The sequence below is a fragment of the Jatropha curcas genome, chromosome 1 (assembly GCF_041381405.1).
Source record: "Jatropha curcas cultivar XTBG-Jc1 chromosome 1, XTBG_Jcur_1.0, whole genome shotgun sequence".
Classification (NCBI taxonomy): domain Eukaryota; kingdom Viridiplantae; phylum Streptophyta; class Magnoliopsida; order Malpighiales; family Euphorbiaceae; genus Jatropha; species Jatropha curcas.
The window spans coordinates 27,897,352-27,914,066 of NC_143151.1; the positions used below are offsets into that span (position 1 = coordinate 27,897,352).

General features: G+C 27.6%; 1 protein-coding gene across 1 annotated transcript; it reads right to left on the reverse strand.

Annotated features, from left to right (window-relative positions):
* Nucleotides 1-6,852: 6,852 nt before the first annotated feature.
* LOC105630116 (beta-galactosidase 3) lies at nt 6,853-13,047 on the reverse strand. The gene is made up of 18 exons (XM_012211817.4): nt 12,592-13,047; nt 12,381-12,476; nt 12,175-12,287; nt 11,990-12,056; nt 11,799-11,891; nt 11,499-11,642; nt 11,103-11,191; nt 10,890-10,995; nt 10,286-10,373; nt 10,067-10,185; nt 9,741-9,905; nt 9,078-9,256; nt 8,774-8,883; nt 8,396-8,505; nt 8,181-8,291; nt 7,904-8,014; nt 7,504-7,706; nt 6,853-7,191 (listed from the first exon to the last, which is right to left on the reverse strand). The coding sequence occupies exons 1-18, from the start codon at nt 12,775-12,777 to the stop codon at nt 7,074-7,076; spliced, it is 2,208 nt and encodes a 735-aa protein (XP_012067207.1). The 5' UTR covers nt 12,778-13,047; the 3' UTR covers nt 6,853-7,073.
* Nucleotides 13,048-16,715: the final 3,668 nt, after the last annotated feature.

Genomic DNA, 16,715 nt, shown 5'->3' on the forward strand with positions numbered 1-16,715 from the left:
ATTGTAAAAAGAGTAAGAATGAATGGCATTCTGGGAAATGTAAAAAGAAAGGATAAGTAAGGATCCACGTCTTTGTATGAATTTGTTAAATAACTGACATTATATGAGCTGGATAGTACGGTTTTATTCAGGTTGTGGTTTTTTCTCATCACCAAATAAATTTATTTTATTAAATAATATAACCGGAAAACAAGTTTTTGATTCAAATTAAATATGATTAAAAAATAATTAAATATTTTGATTTGAATCAAGTATAATTAAAAATAATTAGGCAAAAAAATAAATATTTTTCACACCAAATAGTCAATATAATGAAATATTTTTCAATTTTATAATTTTTAAATCAAATATTTTATTTAATTATTTTTAAATCAAAGACAAGATATTGTAATTTTTTTACAATTATTTTATATTTTTAAATGATTATTTCTTACCTAATTTTAAACTTCTAAATTTACTTTTGAATGTTTTGATAAAATAATTTAGCCCCTAAATCAAATAATTTTTGTTATAAAGATTGAATATCGGGTTTTCATGACAAGACTTTTTGTCTTGTATTGCAATGTATATTTATGGGTGAAAATTTTATGAATTTTTAGGATTTTGTAATGTAGTTCTGGACCAAAAATTCAATTTTAGTTCTTCTTTTTCTTATGGGATTTTAGAGCAACTCCAACGTAACCGTGGGTTGTGGCTTATATAGCATATTAAATAAAAGACGTTAAGAGTGACTTGGGTATAAGTTTATTTATGGATATTAAATTTGAAAAATGACTCTCCAATGCATCTTAATCAAAATATAGGATTTTATGATGATTTGTATTATTTTTTAAAAATTATGTCTAATTAAAATAAAACCTATAGGTTCAATGTCAAGAAGAAATAGATTGAGCGTGAGAAGTTTTAGCACGAAGAGAAGATGATGGAAAAGGAAAATAAAACTAATAGTAAAAAAGAATTAAATAACTGAGTCACATTGTCTAACAGACCCTCTAAAAATAGAGAATGTGTTTCACAATATTTACTCTCTTTTTTTTTCTTGCACATCAGCTTAACAGATTAAATAAACAGTAGCATTGAAAAATATATTATTGTTCAAATGTCTATTTTTCTGATTTGGTAATTAGATAACTCACATTCCATAATCTCGTTAGAGTTGCTCTTAGTTGGTATTTTCAGTTATATTGAATTATGAGAGCTCTCTTTTGGTTATGTTTGAAGAAGACACACTCTAACCTTTTTTTTTAAAAAAGTATTGGGGAGGGAGGATTTGATATAGTCAAGTTGTAAATTCACTTATCACTAGGTTAGTACTCAGTGTGCCACAATGAAATTGTTAAAAAAATGTGAAATATGGAATATTAGATTCAAGTTGAGGGCGGCAATTTGAACCTTCTCCCAGCAATAATTTTATTTGGTATAATCAAGAGGTGTAATCTCTCTTGAGCAGAAGAATATAAAAATTTTTGGTCATTTCAGTAAAGTGCACTTTTCGAAAATCAAACTTATATTTTCATTCTTACAAGGATTGAGATTGCTTACCATTTTGTAATATATTAATACATTATATAAGTTAAAAATTGACATGTGCATAAAAATTGATAAATTCAAAAAAGACATGGAGAAAATCACAAATAGTCTCATCGTACATTTTGTAAATAATCTTACGACATTATTAACTTTTAGTTTGATATATTGAATACTTTGTATTACTTTCAGATTCAGATTAGGAAACGATTATATTTAAAAGCTCTCTCAAGATGTTGACCCTATGACTCAATTTTACGATCATTAAGGCAAAATTTAATGCGATTTAACCATAAGATCAAGCTGGAGGGATGCTTCCAGATGGTGCATGTAAAATTGTTGCACGGATTTTTGGAACTTTTGTTGGTTATAAAACAATCCTCTTATTGCTGAAGCTATGGTAATTTTAGGGAGGCTCTTTAATGGTTAATTAAAGACTGAACGCTGCACAATGTGACTATAGAGACTGATTTAAAAATCCAAACAAGTATAACCAAGTTTGAATTTTTATTTAATGGGTTAGAATGAATATTATCATATTATTTTGGATTATAAGCTTTCATCGAATGAAACAAATGATTCTTTTTCTGGTTTTTTGGCTTCAGCAAATATAGCAGTTCAGGATATGGCTAAAGTTATTCAATCTTTTTAAAATCGGACAGAACACTAAAACGTATTAGATTAATTACCTAAAGCATATTTTAATTAATTAACTTGATCGAAGAGTAATTACTTAAAAGAATATTTTAAATTTTCTTGAAATTAGCAATAGATTATGTTCATTAGATTAAGCTTTTAGCAGGACTTCAGCTTGTATCGAAGTATTTTATAATGTTATTATAAATAGTTAATCAAAAAATATTTACTACTTCCAATAAAATTCATACTATAAAGTTCAAATTGTGCGTGGCAGAGCCACCTTAGGTTAGCGGTGGTACAATTTAGGAAGAGGAATGAAATGTCTAGTAAATTACTAAAAAAAAAAAAAAAAAAAAAAAAAAAAGAGTGCAAGTGGCAGGTAGCACTATTTCCACGTTAAACACGGACCTGCTACTTCTTCACTTGTATTTCTGCAACGTCAAGTTCAGGTGCTGTCTCATCATTCCAGAATTTACTACTTTTTAGTATTAGAAAACTCTTCATTGCAGTGCTGTCTATGATTTTAATATAATATTATATTACATTTTTTTTTCTTCTATTGGTTGAAAATCGATCAGATTAATTTTCTTTTATTCTTTCTATTAAAAATAAAATCAGCTACGAAACCTAATGCAATTTGTTGCAAAACTATAATTAGTCTAAATTGAATTTTTAATGAAAATTAGATTTATTTGCAAGTCGAATTATGAGTTTTAATTTATAAAATCAAATAGAAAATACTTTTTAAAATACCAAAATAAAAAAAAAACACGCTAAAAATTAATATTTTTTTAAAGTAAGGTCGCTCGTTATAAATAGTAAATTTTTGTTAATTAGATGGGATGTCACTCTCTCAAAATTAACAATAATTAACAATATAATATAATTATGATTCCTGAGGCTGGCCCATTCAGAGCATGAATTTCAAGAGAGTGCTAAGAACAAAACTTTGCTAAAATTTGTTTTAGGAAAATTATTATTCATTCTATTGATTAATAATGAAATATATTAATCAAATAATTTCTCTATTTTGTGTTCATCAAACTATGACTTCTTTTTTTTTTTCAAACATGGCATGTGTCCTTAATCTATTGAGAATCTGTTTACGCCACTTTAGGTCAGAAATTCAACACTTAAGACTTAAATTTTTTGCACCTAAACCAACTTTTTTTTTTCAAAGATAATATTAGGATTTCATTAAAAAAACTTTAAATCAATATAAATATTACAAGTAGGATATATCCCCTCACTCGAATACTAGATATAGAATAAAAACTATAAAATAATAAGTATTTATTGATCTAATAAAAAATAAAAAGTGATCTTGAAAAAAATGAATAGATCTTCAAAAGTGATTGATTAAATGAATTCCCGAATCTTTTATATATAACGTAATTATCCATGAACTTAAACCAATCTTGTCGACAAAATACATGATCATATTATTATTGTTTTTTCTTTTTTTATTATTTTGCTAGCTAACATAAATTTAATATAAAAAATTCAAGTAAGTAAAAGCAAGTTCAGTACATAGTTGCCCTTGACTTACATGTATTGCAAGTTTCTCTTGGAAAAAAAGGGCAAAAAAAAAAAAAAAGAGCATAAGTGCTTTCCAATTCAGCAGTTATCCCTTGGTCATTCTGCCTCTATCCGCCTTTGTTGACTTCAAGTTCACTGCATCTTGACATGATCTTATAATTGTTTGGCTTGTCTTTGGATGCTTGATGTGCAACTAATTTTTGGAACTATTTTGTTCCTGTTAGCTTCTATTCTTGTGGTTGCCTAATGCTGCTAGAAATATTTCTTTTGGTTATACCTCCTATTTATCTCTTTATAATTTATAATCTTATCATGATTGTAATCAGAATGTGCAATCCATCCATTCGGTTTTAAACTGAACATAAATCTTATTTGACAATAATTTTTAAGATAGTATTTAGTACTTTGATTAAGATGAAAACAATATCTTTACTAATTATATTTTTGACAACAATATTTATAATAACATTTAGACGTTGATGGGGCGTTACGTGAAATATTATCTAATATTTAGTAATGAGATTCAGTTTAAGTCTAATTAATGTTTGCTCATCATGAATTATAATTTTGATTATTAATGTTGGTTGAGTCGATAAAATTGAAATTTGAAACCTAAACACAAGAGAAAGGTTGGATACTTTTGGTTAATGTTGGGACTATCTCATACTTATTGAATTTGATAATCTTGTGTTAAGTTAGGTTTTTATAACCTGGGACTTCAATTGGACTTTTTTTTTTTTTTTTTTTTAACAAGAAACTCTATTGACTATTAGGATTTGTGATGAATAAAAAATAAAATAAATATCAATCAGTTAAGTTGATTGATTTTCTAAGAAGAATGAGAAGTTTGAAATCGAGTCATTTTAAGATTTTTCTATCTCGAGAGTTTTTACTAATCTAGTAAATTAAAAAAATGATTATGTTTATCAGGTAATCCATCGTATTTTTTTAGGTCGATTTGATTTCTCAACGAATAAAAAAAAGAGAGAGAGAAATAATTAAACAAATAGAAAGAAGGGTAGAACCTATTAACAGAAATAAATAAAGTATACTTTTTTAAAATTTTCTTATAAGTATTTTTGGCAATCCTTTCGGGTAAAGGACTAAGCTAATCTCGAGGTTTGTAGCTAGTAGCTACCCCTCTTTATAAACGTTTTCTTTATGATAAAAGTTTAAATATGCATTTTCAAGTCTCATATGGTATAAATAAATTTAAAATATAAAATTTATTTGTAAATAAATTTTAATAGAAATGAATTTTCATGTTTGGTGTGATTAATTTAAAACATGTAATTCAATTGAATTTCACATAATTATATATAAAATAAATTTATAATTAAAAATTTACTTGCTTTTGTTTTCTAAAATATCCTTGAAATAGTAATTTCACAAAAATAAATAATAACTACCAATTATATTTATGTTATTCTATATAATTTTGTAGATTTTTATTAAAATATAAATATAAAATAAAATAGTATTGACGAAATTATTCAATTTAATTTAGTAATAAATATATATTTAACTTGAATATCTCTCTTCAATAGTAAAAATATGCTAAAAAAATATTAAAATAAAATATGAAAATATTAAAATACAAAAACAAAAAAATAAGAAAATATTTTTCTAAAAAAATAAATTTTTATAATGATTTTGGTCAAGTTTGATAAAATAAATAAGTTAAATATGTAAAAAAAATTGAAAAATTGACTTTGTAGACGGAGAAATGTAATTTTATCGTAAAAAGTTAGAGTGCTTAGTTTTGTGGAATTGATCTAGAAATTCTATCTATTTTTGTGAAAAGTGTAGTTATGTCAATTCCATAAAATTGAATTCCTAAAATTAAAATCTAATTTTTTTTTTATTTCAAACACAAAAATATAGATTTATAAATAAATTTTACAAACATTTGTGGAATTTATTTATTCCAAACAAGGAGTTAATCTCCTTTCAACTATCTTGGCCCTTATTTTTGTACAATCTTCATCACGAAATTTTACTTCTAGATCATTCAATAAAACCTTAACCTTATAGAGGTTTGCTGGCTTTTAAGAGTGTTTTATTTATGAATAATATATATATAATTATTCTTTTTCAGTTTTAAAGAGGGAATTCACTGAATTTATTTCGTATTTTCACTTACCAATAAACAATGTGGTGTGAAAGAATTAAAAAATTAATAATAATAATAATAATAAATTATTATTTAATTGAAAGTAAATTAGCTATTTCAAGTTTATTGAACAAGGGGGCAGAACGTCATCTGTTTGTTTCATTTTTCACGTGTATTGCGTGTATGATATCGGTCCATCTGTTGACTTTTCAATTGTATAAGATAAAAATAATTTATTCCCCCATTTTGTAATATTATTGTTTTAATGATTTACAAACTTATAATTTAATTTATTTCAAGAAAAAATTACAATTTTTAATTTAAATATTACATATTATGATTAAGCCTTTATTTGAATGAAAGTATTTTTTTTTTCCAAAAGGAAAGAAAATAACTATAAAAAATATATAAAAGAATTATTTTTCCCCTTATTTGAAAGGTGGAAAAGATGAAGAAATTAAATTAAATTTATATTTCATCTAGATCCATATATTTGGAATCTCTCTAATTTCAGAGAAAATTAGTCAAGGAGGTGGGTTCACTATTTTTATGGAATTGCCAATATACCCCCAAACTTCCCATAATTATAGAGTTTAAAATCTAAAACCTTTTGAATGGATAAAAACCTGATTTTTTAAGAGGTTTGTATTTGAAATTTTTTCAACTAATTTTCAAATTACATACAATAAAATTATCTTTATCAATTGATAAAAAATTTATTCAATATTAACAATTTTTGTAGTTTGAATGAATAATGTATTTTAATTCAATTCAATTTTTATATTTTAACCGAAACGTGTTTCGTGTTTCTTTCTATTTAAGATTTATCCATGAGTTAGGGTTAGATTTAATCGTACCAGGACACTAATCACCCTTTTTGTCATAAAAAGTTAGGCCAATTTGTCACCTTTTACCTTATAAGCAATGCTAGTCAAAAAGAAATTGAGGAAGCCCAAAGTTGTCAATTAGCACCACAAAATAACTTGCCATCATTTAAATCTTATCTGTGATGGTTTTAAGCCACAGCATAAAAATTTAGTACCCTAGGAAAGATAGGGTTTTGTATAATATTTATGGATAGTCTAGTAAAAGGCAGTGTCCTACATTTCTAGAATTCCTTTCTGATAATGTTGATGGAAAGAGCCTGTCACAGCACCATAAAAGCTCAATACATCTACTCCATGTCTGATTATCTATACATAGGTTGCTTTCTTTTTTTGATTTATGCATTGATAATTTGAGATGTGGCTAATAGCTAACCACTTGTCACTAATCTTTTTGCTAAAGATATCTTTGATACATCTCCTCCAGTTTCTTCAAATACAACCAATAAATTTTGGGTTGGCTTCAACCATGATCTAGGAACATGGTACCTGAAAGATTGGAAGATAATAAGGAAAAAAAAATCAGACAATTTAAAATTTTTTAACTGAATTAGACAACTTAAAATTCATACTTAATAAAAAGAGAAGCTAACTCAGAAGTTAATGCTGAACATAAAGTTAGCGTTCCAACGTTAATTTACTTGTCTTATGTTAAATCTTAAATGAAATTATAGTTTGATGACTAAATTATACTAAATTGAGAATTTTTTTTTCAGGGGAAAAGTGAAATTTGATCACCAAAATTAGATTTAGTGAAATATTAATTAGTCAATGGAATAATTAATTTGAAAAAGGTGGTACCATTTTTGAGTTGGTTGGCCACAACCAAACTGGCAGGTTGTGGGCCTGAAAGTGCCCTTATAACTACAGCCAGTGCAATTGCCATTAGCATAAACACTCCAATATCTTCCAATGCTTTGCCCATTGATCCACACTTGGCCCTTTCCCATACTGCTCATGTCTAAGGCCAAGGGCTCATCTCCTTTAGGTGTTCCAAAGAAGGCCTGCAAGTACATTTTAGTAATTAGCTCACCTTGACAGTGCTTATGTTCGCATGTAATCTTCTGTTTTTTTTTTTTTTTTTTTTTTACTTATAAATCTCATAGTGCATCGTGAGTGCTCATTTTTATAAAAGAAAATAAAAATTTAATATGGTCCACAAAAAAATTATGTTAAGATAATAATAGAAATTGGCATATACCCTATGCCAAGTCAATGGTTGTCTTTGTACTACTATGGACCTTTGAGTCCATTCAACTGATGGGATAGAATTTGGAGATCCCAAATTCAAGTCTTCTCCTTGAAGCCCAATCTGTAAAAAGTAAAATCAAAGCCCATTAAGTGGAAACCAAGTCACTATAAGTGATATATATATATATATATATATATAAAGAATATAATCAAGAATTAAATCTTTCTTTCATTTTTTTTTTTTCTGTTTTTTGAGAATAACTAAATATGTAGAATTGATGGACCACCTTATATGACCATTTCTGCCACGTCAAGTCCCTCTGCCCTTTGTCTAGGCCATGGAGGAGGACTGGCCCTAGGATTCCTGTCTTCCATGTCTCAAAATGGGGACCATCATTCTACAACCAAAAACACAGTATATAAGAACATCAAGTCCAAATTGGCTAAACCCTAAAAAGGATAATATGTACTGAAAATTGGGGGGTTTTGGAGAATTATTAACTGGCAATCCAACTGCTATACTTAGCAATGAAATTCTGTTTCTTCCAGCATGTAGCTTCACTTCTCCTTTATAAGTGAATCTTTTGTATACCCTTGTCCCATAGGCAGATCCTATCAATTAAGGCCATGAATATAAATTATTCTAAAAACATTTCATTCCTTGTTTCAAAAAAAAAAAAAAAAAAAAAAAATTTGTGGTTTGATTGGTCTTCTAACTTATGTGAGAAATGAGAGATACCGAGTTTAAGTCTCTCAATTACAGGTGATTTCACCAATTTGAAAATGAGTTTTGCTTGTTTCACAAAGGATTTATTGTTGTCTACCAAAATTACCATAACAGATTTGCAAGGCATAATCCAATTTCACAAAAACAATTTACCAGAAAGCTGCCCATTGACAAAGACATGCAACCCATGGCCTGATGATTCCACTGTGAGAATGGGTTGTTGGCCTCCTTTTAGAAATGATTCAGATGAACTTATATGAACACTGCAAGTACCATATATATATTTGGAAAAATTACACCACTAAACAAATATCATTAATTGTTACTAATTACCATTAAATAGCCATATATACATAAATGTATGTTCAAATTAAAATACTTGAAATTGAAAAGTATCTTAGAAAAATAAAGGAGAAAATGAAGATTTTGATATACATGCAAATGGAGAGGAACTTACCCAGTTGTGTACCATAAATAGTCACTTGTATCTCTTGTAACATTTATTTGCTCCAAAAGGCCAGCAACTGTATATATTTTAGTATCATCAACAGATGACACATCTTCACTAAAGGCCTCCCATGAATCAAATTCACTCTCTGTGGGCAACATTTCCACTTGGGATGTTTTAACTCCAACCTGCAAATCATTTTCTCATTTTTGTTTATGCTGAGGATTTCCAATTACACTGGGTTGTATTAGCTTAATTAGTACACCTTTAGTTTAGGTAATTTGTGGTGGGGTCATGGATTTAATCCCTTACATTTTTCCAGAATTCGAGAGTTGTAAATTGGTCTGATTTATAAATTTACCTTTGTACTTTCGGCGATTATCTTTGTAGTCCCTAAACTTTACAGAGATCATGACTCTATACTTTCACATTTCAAATTTTCAATAATAATTATGTCTCTCATCAAAACAAAATGCGAAAGTATAGGATCATGACTCGTGATTAAATTCGTGTAAATATATATCTCACTTTGGCGAGAGGCATAGTTATTTAAGAGGCCGCAAAGATAATCAGACAAAATTCAGGATCAAATTTATATGTTTTACCATTGTAAATTATAAACCATATGAGAATGAGGAGATAAGGTTTGTAAGTCTAGTATATTTCACTTACTTTGGCAGTGTTGAAAACATCATTTTTGCAATCAGGAAGGATGCTGATGGACCAAGGCGGCAGGCTGTAATGCAGGTTATTAAATGTCACCCTTGCAGTAACCTTTGGATTGTAGTTTGACAGAAAAGCTGCACAATCTCCTGATTTAGAAGAGAATACATGTGCCTGAAAAAAAAATGCACTCCAGTAAATTACATTATATAATTTATATTACATTACTGCTTACCAAATACAGCCTAAATACATCTTTTTTAAGTAAAATGACTTCCATCTACATTAATAAAGCTCTTAAGTAGCATCTTTAAAATGTTAACAAGCATACATACCTGTTGATAACTTCCCAAGGCTGTGACCGTAGGATCAGAAGTGAGCAAAGCTTTCTCACACAACTGAATAGCCAAGTGAAGATCCCTTAGATGATTATACTTAGGTTGTCTAATTAATCCTATAAAAATTAGAGTTAATGGAGCTGATATTAATTTCATATCAAACAAAAAAAAAAAAAAAAATGGAATAATTTGATTAAATCACAAAATGGGATTCACCATATTCATCAATGGGTGCATCATAGTCATAGCTGGTAGTAATGAAAGGTCCTCCAGCTGTTCTTCCAAAATTTGTCCCTCCATGATACTGAAAAAATTTACATCAGTAAAATCATTTAATTTTCAAAAAGTTAATATTGCAAAAACTTAGGAATTATTTATTTATTTATGTCAAGAATATATGATGACTTTATTGAATTAAAAATTTATTATATGAAAGATAAAATTCTTCTTTTGATGGAAAGATTTTATTAGATGCAAAGTTCAGATACTTCCTTAGAATTCAAGGAAGCTTCTTTTGCTTTTGCTTTTGTTTAGAACATTAAAGAACAAGTATACTTAATAGTGAAAGTAAGTAAAAAATTTGTTCTTCTAACACACAAAAGAAGTGAGAATGTTATGGAATCATTTCCAATTAAAACTTTAATATGAACCAGTAGTACTGCCAAATGCACTATAAATCAAAATGGATAATTACTATAACATCCTTGAGGTTTCCATGATTATCATTTTGGTCCTCGTTATTTTCAAAATTAGCATTTTTGGCCCCAAAACTAACTTAGTGAAAACTAAAAGATATAGTATTTTAATTTAACATACTAACCATGTAATAGTTAACAAAGGAGCCTCCTTTTTGAATGAACCTAGCAACTGCAAATGCTAAATCCTCTGCAGGGCGCTGGTGTACTGGACCTCCAAAATCATTAAACCTAGAAAATTATATTTTTATTAATATTTAAACTATTCATCACATAGAGCAATTTAAAGAAAATGATACCATTTAAGATAAAAAAAAAGAAAATGTTTATATAATTACCAGCCAGTCCAAGCCTCAGTCCACATTGTTGGTTTGTAAGGTTTGTTTGGAGTGAAATAGTCACAGTAAAAACCATTGCATGTGTTTATCTGTTGACAAGATTCACAAACATGATTAAGAGTAGGATGTGAAATTTGAATCAAACTTTAGGTTACGTTTGGTGAACCGTAATGAAATATAATATAATGTGACTAGAGATATTTCTAGTGTAATTTTGGGTAAACAATGGTTTTAAGATTTTATTTATCGCATTTTTACTTGTATCTGAATGAAATTCATAGTGTCCTATGTTGATATCATAAAAGAGTCATATGTATAATAAGATAACTATTGCACGAAGTTTAATCTCAACGTAGGTGTGTGTATATATATATATATATATATATGATTGAGTACCACTGGCTCAGGGGCATCAGATTGCTTGCACATAACCCATGGAACCCCAGTATTCAATGAAAGAGCCATATGTGCAGCCCAAGTCATATATGCATAGCCAGCATCTCCAAATGCCTTCTCTTCAGGTTCATATTCATTTTCAATCTGCAACACAACAAAATAATAATAATTTTTATTGTAACATTATTTTCTTGAAAGCCTTTATTTTCTTTTTATTTTGATAACCCAAATTAATATATTATATAGCAAAGTAATTGATGAATAATAATATATATAAAGAAAAGAAAATTTTAATTATACCTGAGACAATATAATGGGCCCACCTTGAGACTCAAACAATTTTTCATCTTTCATCATTTGAACTATTTTTTGGGTGAATTTTTGCATTGCCAGCTGCAATACCAAGATTATTACCTTCTATTTCCATAATAATAATAACAAATAATTAGTTTTCATCTACACATATATATAAATAGAAACAGAGGAATTACCTTGAAAGGCTCATTGTCTGTCCTAAAGCTGATGCCTGGAACAAACTTCAACCAAACAGGAAACCCTCTAAGAACAACAAAAGAATATAGAAAAATAAAAAATAAATGTTAAGGAAAATTGAATTTGATTAAAATGCAAAAATATTAGCAAATGTAAATAATAATTTTAAAAAATTAGTAATTACCCAAAATTCCACTCTGCACATACATAAGGTCCAATGCGAAGATGCACATAGAGCCCAGCTTTTTGGACTAACTTAATAAATTGAACCAAATCATACCTTCCTTCAAAATTATACTTCACAATTCACAACAAAAATCAGTTAATAGTAATTTAAAAATGTGAAAAGAACTAATAAAAACAGAGCAAAAACAGAGTTCTTTAAAGTACATTGCCAGGAGAAGGCTCATGAAGATTCCAAAAAACATAAGTATCTATAACATCCAAAGCACCATCTTTAGCCTTCTGTATTAGTCCTTCCCACATCTGCATTGTAACATAAAAATCATATTTTATAATGTAGTTTCATATGCAAAATTCAACTGGAAACTACATTTTCTTGGGAAAATGTGAGAAAGTATGGGAAAGATTAATAATGGACCTGAGGAGTGCTTCTTGGATAGTGAATGGAGCCAGAGAAAAGAATTTTTCTTTGCCCATTAATGATAAGAGCCTTCTTGTCATAAGTAACATTACATTGTATTAAGTGGAGTGAACATAGAGATAATAACACCATCATACATAGTGAAGAAAACCATTTGGTTGTTGAGTTTGCTTCCATTTTCATTTTTTTCGTCTCTCTTGTATGTGTGTAAGAGTGAAGAGAAAGAGATCAAGAATTGATAAGTGCACTGAAAAACAGGGGTGTTTGGAAGGTGAGAAACAGAGAGAAAGAATGAGAAAAGAGAATGGTTATCTGCATACAATTCTTAACAGTGAGTCATTGTGGGAAAGAGAAGATGGGTTATAGGAGTTGTAGTAGGGTCCTATATATGAGAACAAAGAAACTTTTGTCTTGAAGCTTGTTGCTACTGTTAATATATATGACAAAGAAAGCTAAAATTTTCATCGTGGGTTGTATTACTATTTTATGAACAAGGTAACCTGCATCCAACAACCTGCATATAATAGCTAATGTATTAGCTTACTATAATTGCACGAAACAGTTAAACTGCAAGTGTAATGGTCCACATCACTTTTACGTTGGAATTTCTATATATATATATAATTTAAATATTAAAACCACGTTGGAAAATATTATTCCTATTTTAAATTCTTTAATTCCTATTAAATCATTTATTATTTTTATTATATTAATCTATTTTATGTATACTGGTTTCGCGAAAAGTGCCTCTATGGGCTCTTATCCTGTATGCATTAGCAAAAAGACTTGCTTTTAGAAAACAAAAATAATTCAAAAAAAAAAAAAAAACCATTATTAGTATGATAATTATTTTCTAATGTGGAAGGTTCACTCACAGACTTTTTATAGATGGCTGAGCCTTACATTATTTTCGTTCATTTCAAAATAATAATAAATATATATATATATATATATATATATATATATATATATATATATATATATATATATATATATATTATTTTCGTGTTTAGTTAAAATTAGGATTATAATTTTTTAAAGTGGGTCTATGGCCTTACCTATAGACCAAACTAATAGAAAATTTTTAAAATTGTTTCTACTTTTCTCTTTTTTTTTTTCGGTATGGTCAGAAATATCTTTATTTTAATAAAAAATTTCATTTTCATTGATTTAGTTCATAGATAAAACCATAAACCGAGTCTAAGCAAATCAATTCTATTAAATTAACATTTTCTTCTTTGTTTAGATTTATACACGCATTTTTCGGTCGGATATATTGATATGCTTTATGTCTATTTATTTATAACAATTAAGGATTTAGATTTTTAAAATTTAAACTTATTACTTTTTCTATCTATTTTTTTATAATTATTTATGATTTTGAAGAGACTAAAGAATATTAATCAAGTTGTTCTAATTATATCTTTATTTCTACTAAAATCAATAATCTACTTCTTTAATTTCATAAAGCTTTTCTTATTGCATCCCTCTTTCTCTCTCTCTCTCTCTTATAAGGAGAGAATTATTAAAATTAAAGTATTTAAGTGATATAAAAGATAATTTAATCAAATTAATAAGTATTGTGTTTTTATTTAATCATTATGTAAAAATCTTTAATCATATAAAATCTAAGTGAAGTAATACATATGTATGTATAATAATAAATTTCTTTAATTACCGTGTAAAAACCTTAAACCATAAAGAATTTTAAGTGAGGTAATGCATAAATAATAATAATAATAATAATAATAATAATATAATAATCTCTGTTGTTTCTAGTTACTTGTAGGGAAGGTTTGGTTATGATGAAAAATGATTGTACTTTAATAGTTACAACTTACAATCAGAAAGAGAATTGGAAATGGGGCCTACCATGTGTAATTAGCAAATTAATAGAATGTGAAGATAAGAAGAAGAAACAAGAGAAGAACAAGCACATGTGATATCCTTAATCCTCCTCTATCTACTTCTAATTAGTTAGCCTTTCAATTCCTATTTGATATTGTCTTTTTCTTTATTCATCATTTTTATGGTTACTTTCATTATATGATTCAATATCAAACCATAATTACAATTTTTATTTTTATTTTTTAGAATATTTAGTCAACCTCATTTGATAGGCCAAACCTATCATGCTAAAGCAAATAGCTTACAAATGAAGGATCATTAGAGATGCATCACTTTTTTTTTTTTTTTTTTAAACACTCATAAGGTTTGAAAATACAAAATCATGTCGGTGAATAATTGGTTTTTTTGGGACTAATCATAAATAAGATTTTTTTTAATTATTTATAAATGATAGGCACAGTTAATACAATTAATAGAATTAAACGAGCGTTACTCATACCAGTTCAAATAGAAGTAACGTTCGATCAAAATATCAATTAATCATATAATTAATAATCCGAGATTTTCACTCGATATTCAAGAGCGAAATTCTTACTCAATATTTATTATTTTGATTTCCTCAATTAGAATAGAAAAGACACTATAAATATCTATATTTTACCTCATTAAAGGACACATTACAATCAATAATAAATTCTAGCATTCTCTTAATCTCAATCTTTTTACTTCTATCATTAACTATCTTAAATAATAACATAAAATAAAAAAAACTATGTAGAATATGTAAAAATATCTTGAAAAAAATATATCTAGAAATTAATTTAAGAATTTTGCTATTAAATATTCAAAAAATTAAAACTCAGGCAACTTAAAGAGTAAATGTGAAAGAGACATGGGAATATGAACGACTGAATAAAAGCTCACACGTAAAGTGGGTGCCTTTTGAAAAAATGGAGCCTTCTTCATGTGACCAACACTAAGATTTTCATGTGAAGGACTCCTACTAATTGTTCTTCTAAACCTTTATTGTACACATGTGAATAACAAGTGTCACCCAAGAGTACTATGGGAGGTGAATTTATTCAAAATGTCAATAATTTCGCCACTAATGGTAGATTATTTATATTATTTTTTGATTAATTAGATTTTGATTATAAATCAAGTAATTAAATAGATTTTTCATATGTATTTATCTTATTCTTTTTTTTATACCAGACTAATCCCGTTTTGAGATTCTTAATTATCACTCTCTATAAATGTTTTTTTATAGATTGAATTTTAATTTTTATAGAAATTATATTTTAAATTTAAATGTGCTTTACCATTTGAACCGGAATTTATTTTTAATGTATTTCATATGAATTTAAAAACTAATTGTCTATTTGGGAATTCATAGTAAGAAAAGAATGTGCTTGGTACTTTTAACTTGGTGAAAATGAAAGGCTTGAAAAGTGAAGGATGTGTCTCATAATTTCAGCCAATAATAGACACTTTGATTGAGTATCCTCTTTTTCCTTTCTTTTCATTCTTCTCCTCCTTCTTCTTCATCTTCACCTTTATTGCTCTTCCCCACTAGGCAAGCTGTTTGCCACAACACCTACATCAGCAGAAGGTCACAATCCATTCTGCAACATTACTCTCTCTTTTTTTTTTTTTTAAATGTTATATAATATATAGTCAAAATTTGCAAGTCATCGCTGCAATTCAGATTTAATTTAATATATATACCATACGGATTTTAATTTTAATTTTTAAAAAATGATCTTTATCATCATGTTCAAACAAGTTTTTATTTATTTATGTTTATTTAATTTGAGATGTTAAAAAAGCTTTTATTGATACCAAAGAGAATTGCATTGGAACTTGGATGGTAATGAATTGATTATTTCCTGATTGTCAAGCGATAAGGCATAATATCGTCACCCAACAAAAATACAAATAGGGTTGTTGCTCTCCCAACCTCCCTTCAACCTTAGCCCACACTATCTCCAGAAGAAACTGTGTTATCAGCTGTAGCGCAGTTGATAAAGACATCCAGAAAAAGACAGAAAAGACAGACCCAAAACTTGTTGCATTTTGTTGTCCATTCCTCAATAATTCAATATTATCTGATAAGAATTCTAGAATTCTAGAATTCCAACTTCGTCACAATGATTTCTGCTAGCCAAAATGCAGAGCAAGCATTACATAAACACCAAGAATGTCCTCTTTTCTGCAGTTCTGCTGGAAAAAATGAATCAATTACGAATGTGATCATTAATACAAACAAATAG

Bases quoted from the DNA above. Each gene is read 5' to 3' on its own strand.
- LOC105630116 (XM_012211817.4), bottom strand. From the start codon at position 12,777: ATGAAAATGGAAGCAAACTCAACAACCAAATGGTTTTCTTCACTATGT. The intron at 12,288-12,380 runs GTACTTTAAAGA...TGAATTGTGAAG, and splicing joins ATGAGCCTTCTCCTGGCAAT to TATAATTTTGAAGGAAGGTA. The intron at 11,643-11,798 runs GTATAATTAAAA...GTTGTGTTGCAG, and splicing joins GGCCCATTATATTGTCTCAG to ATTGAAAATGAATATGAACC.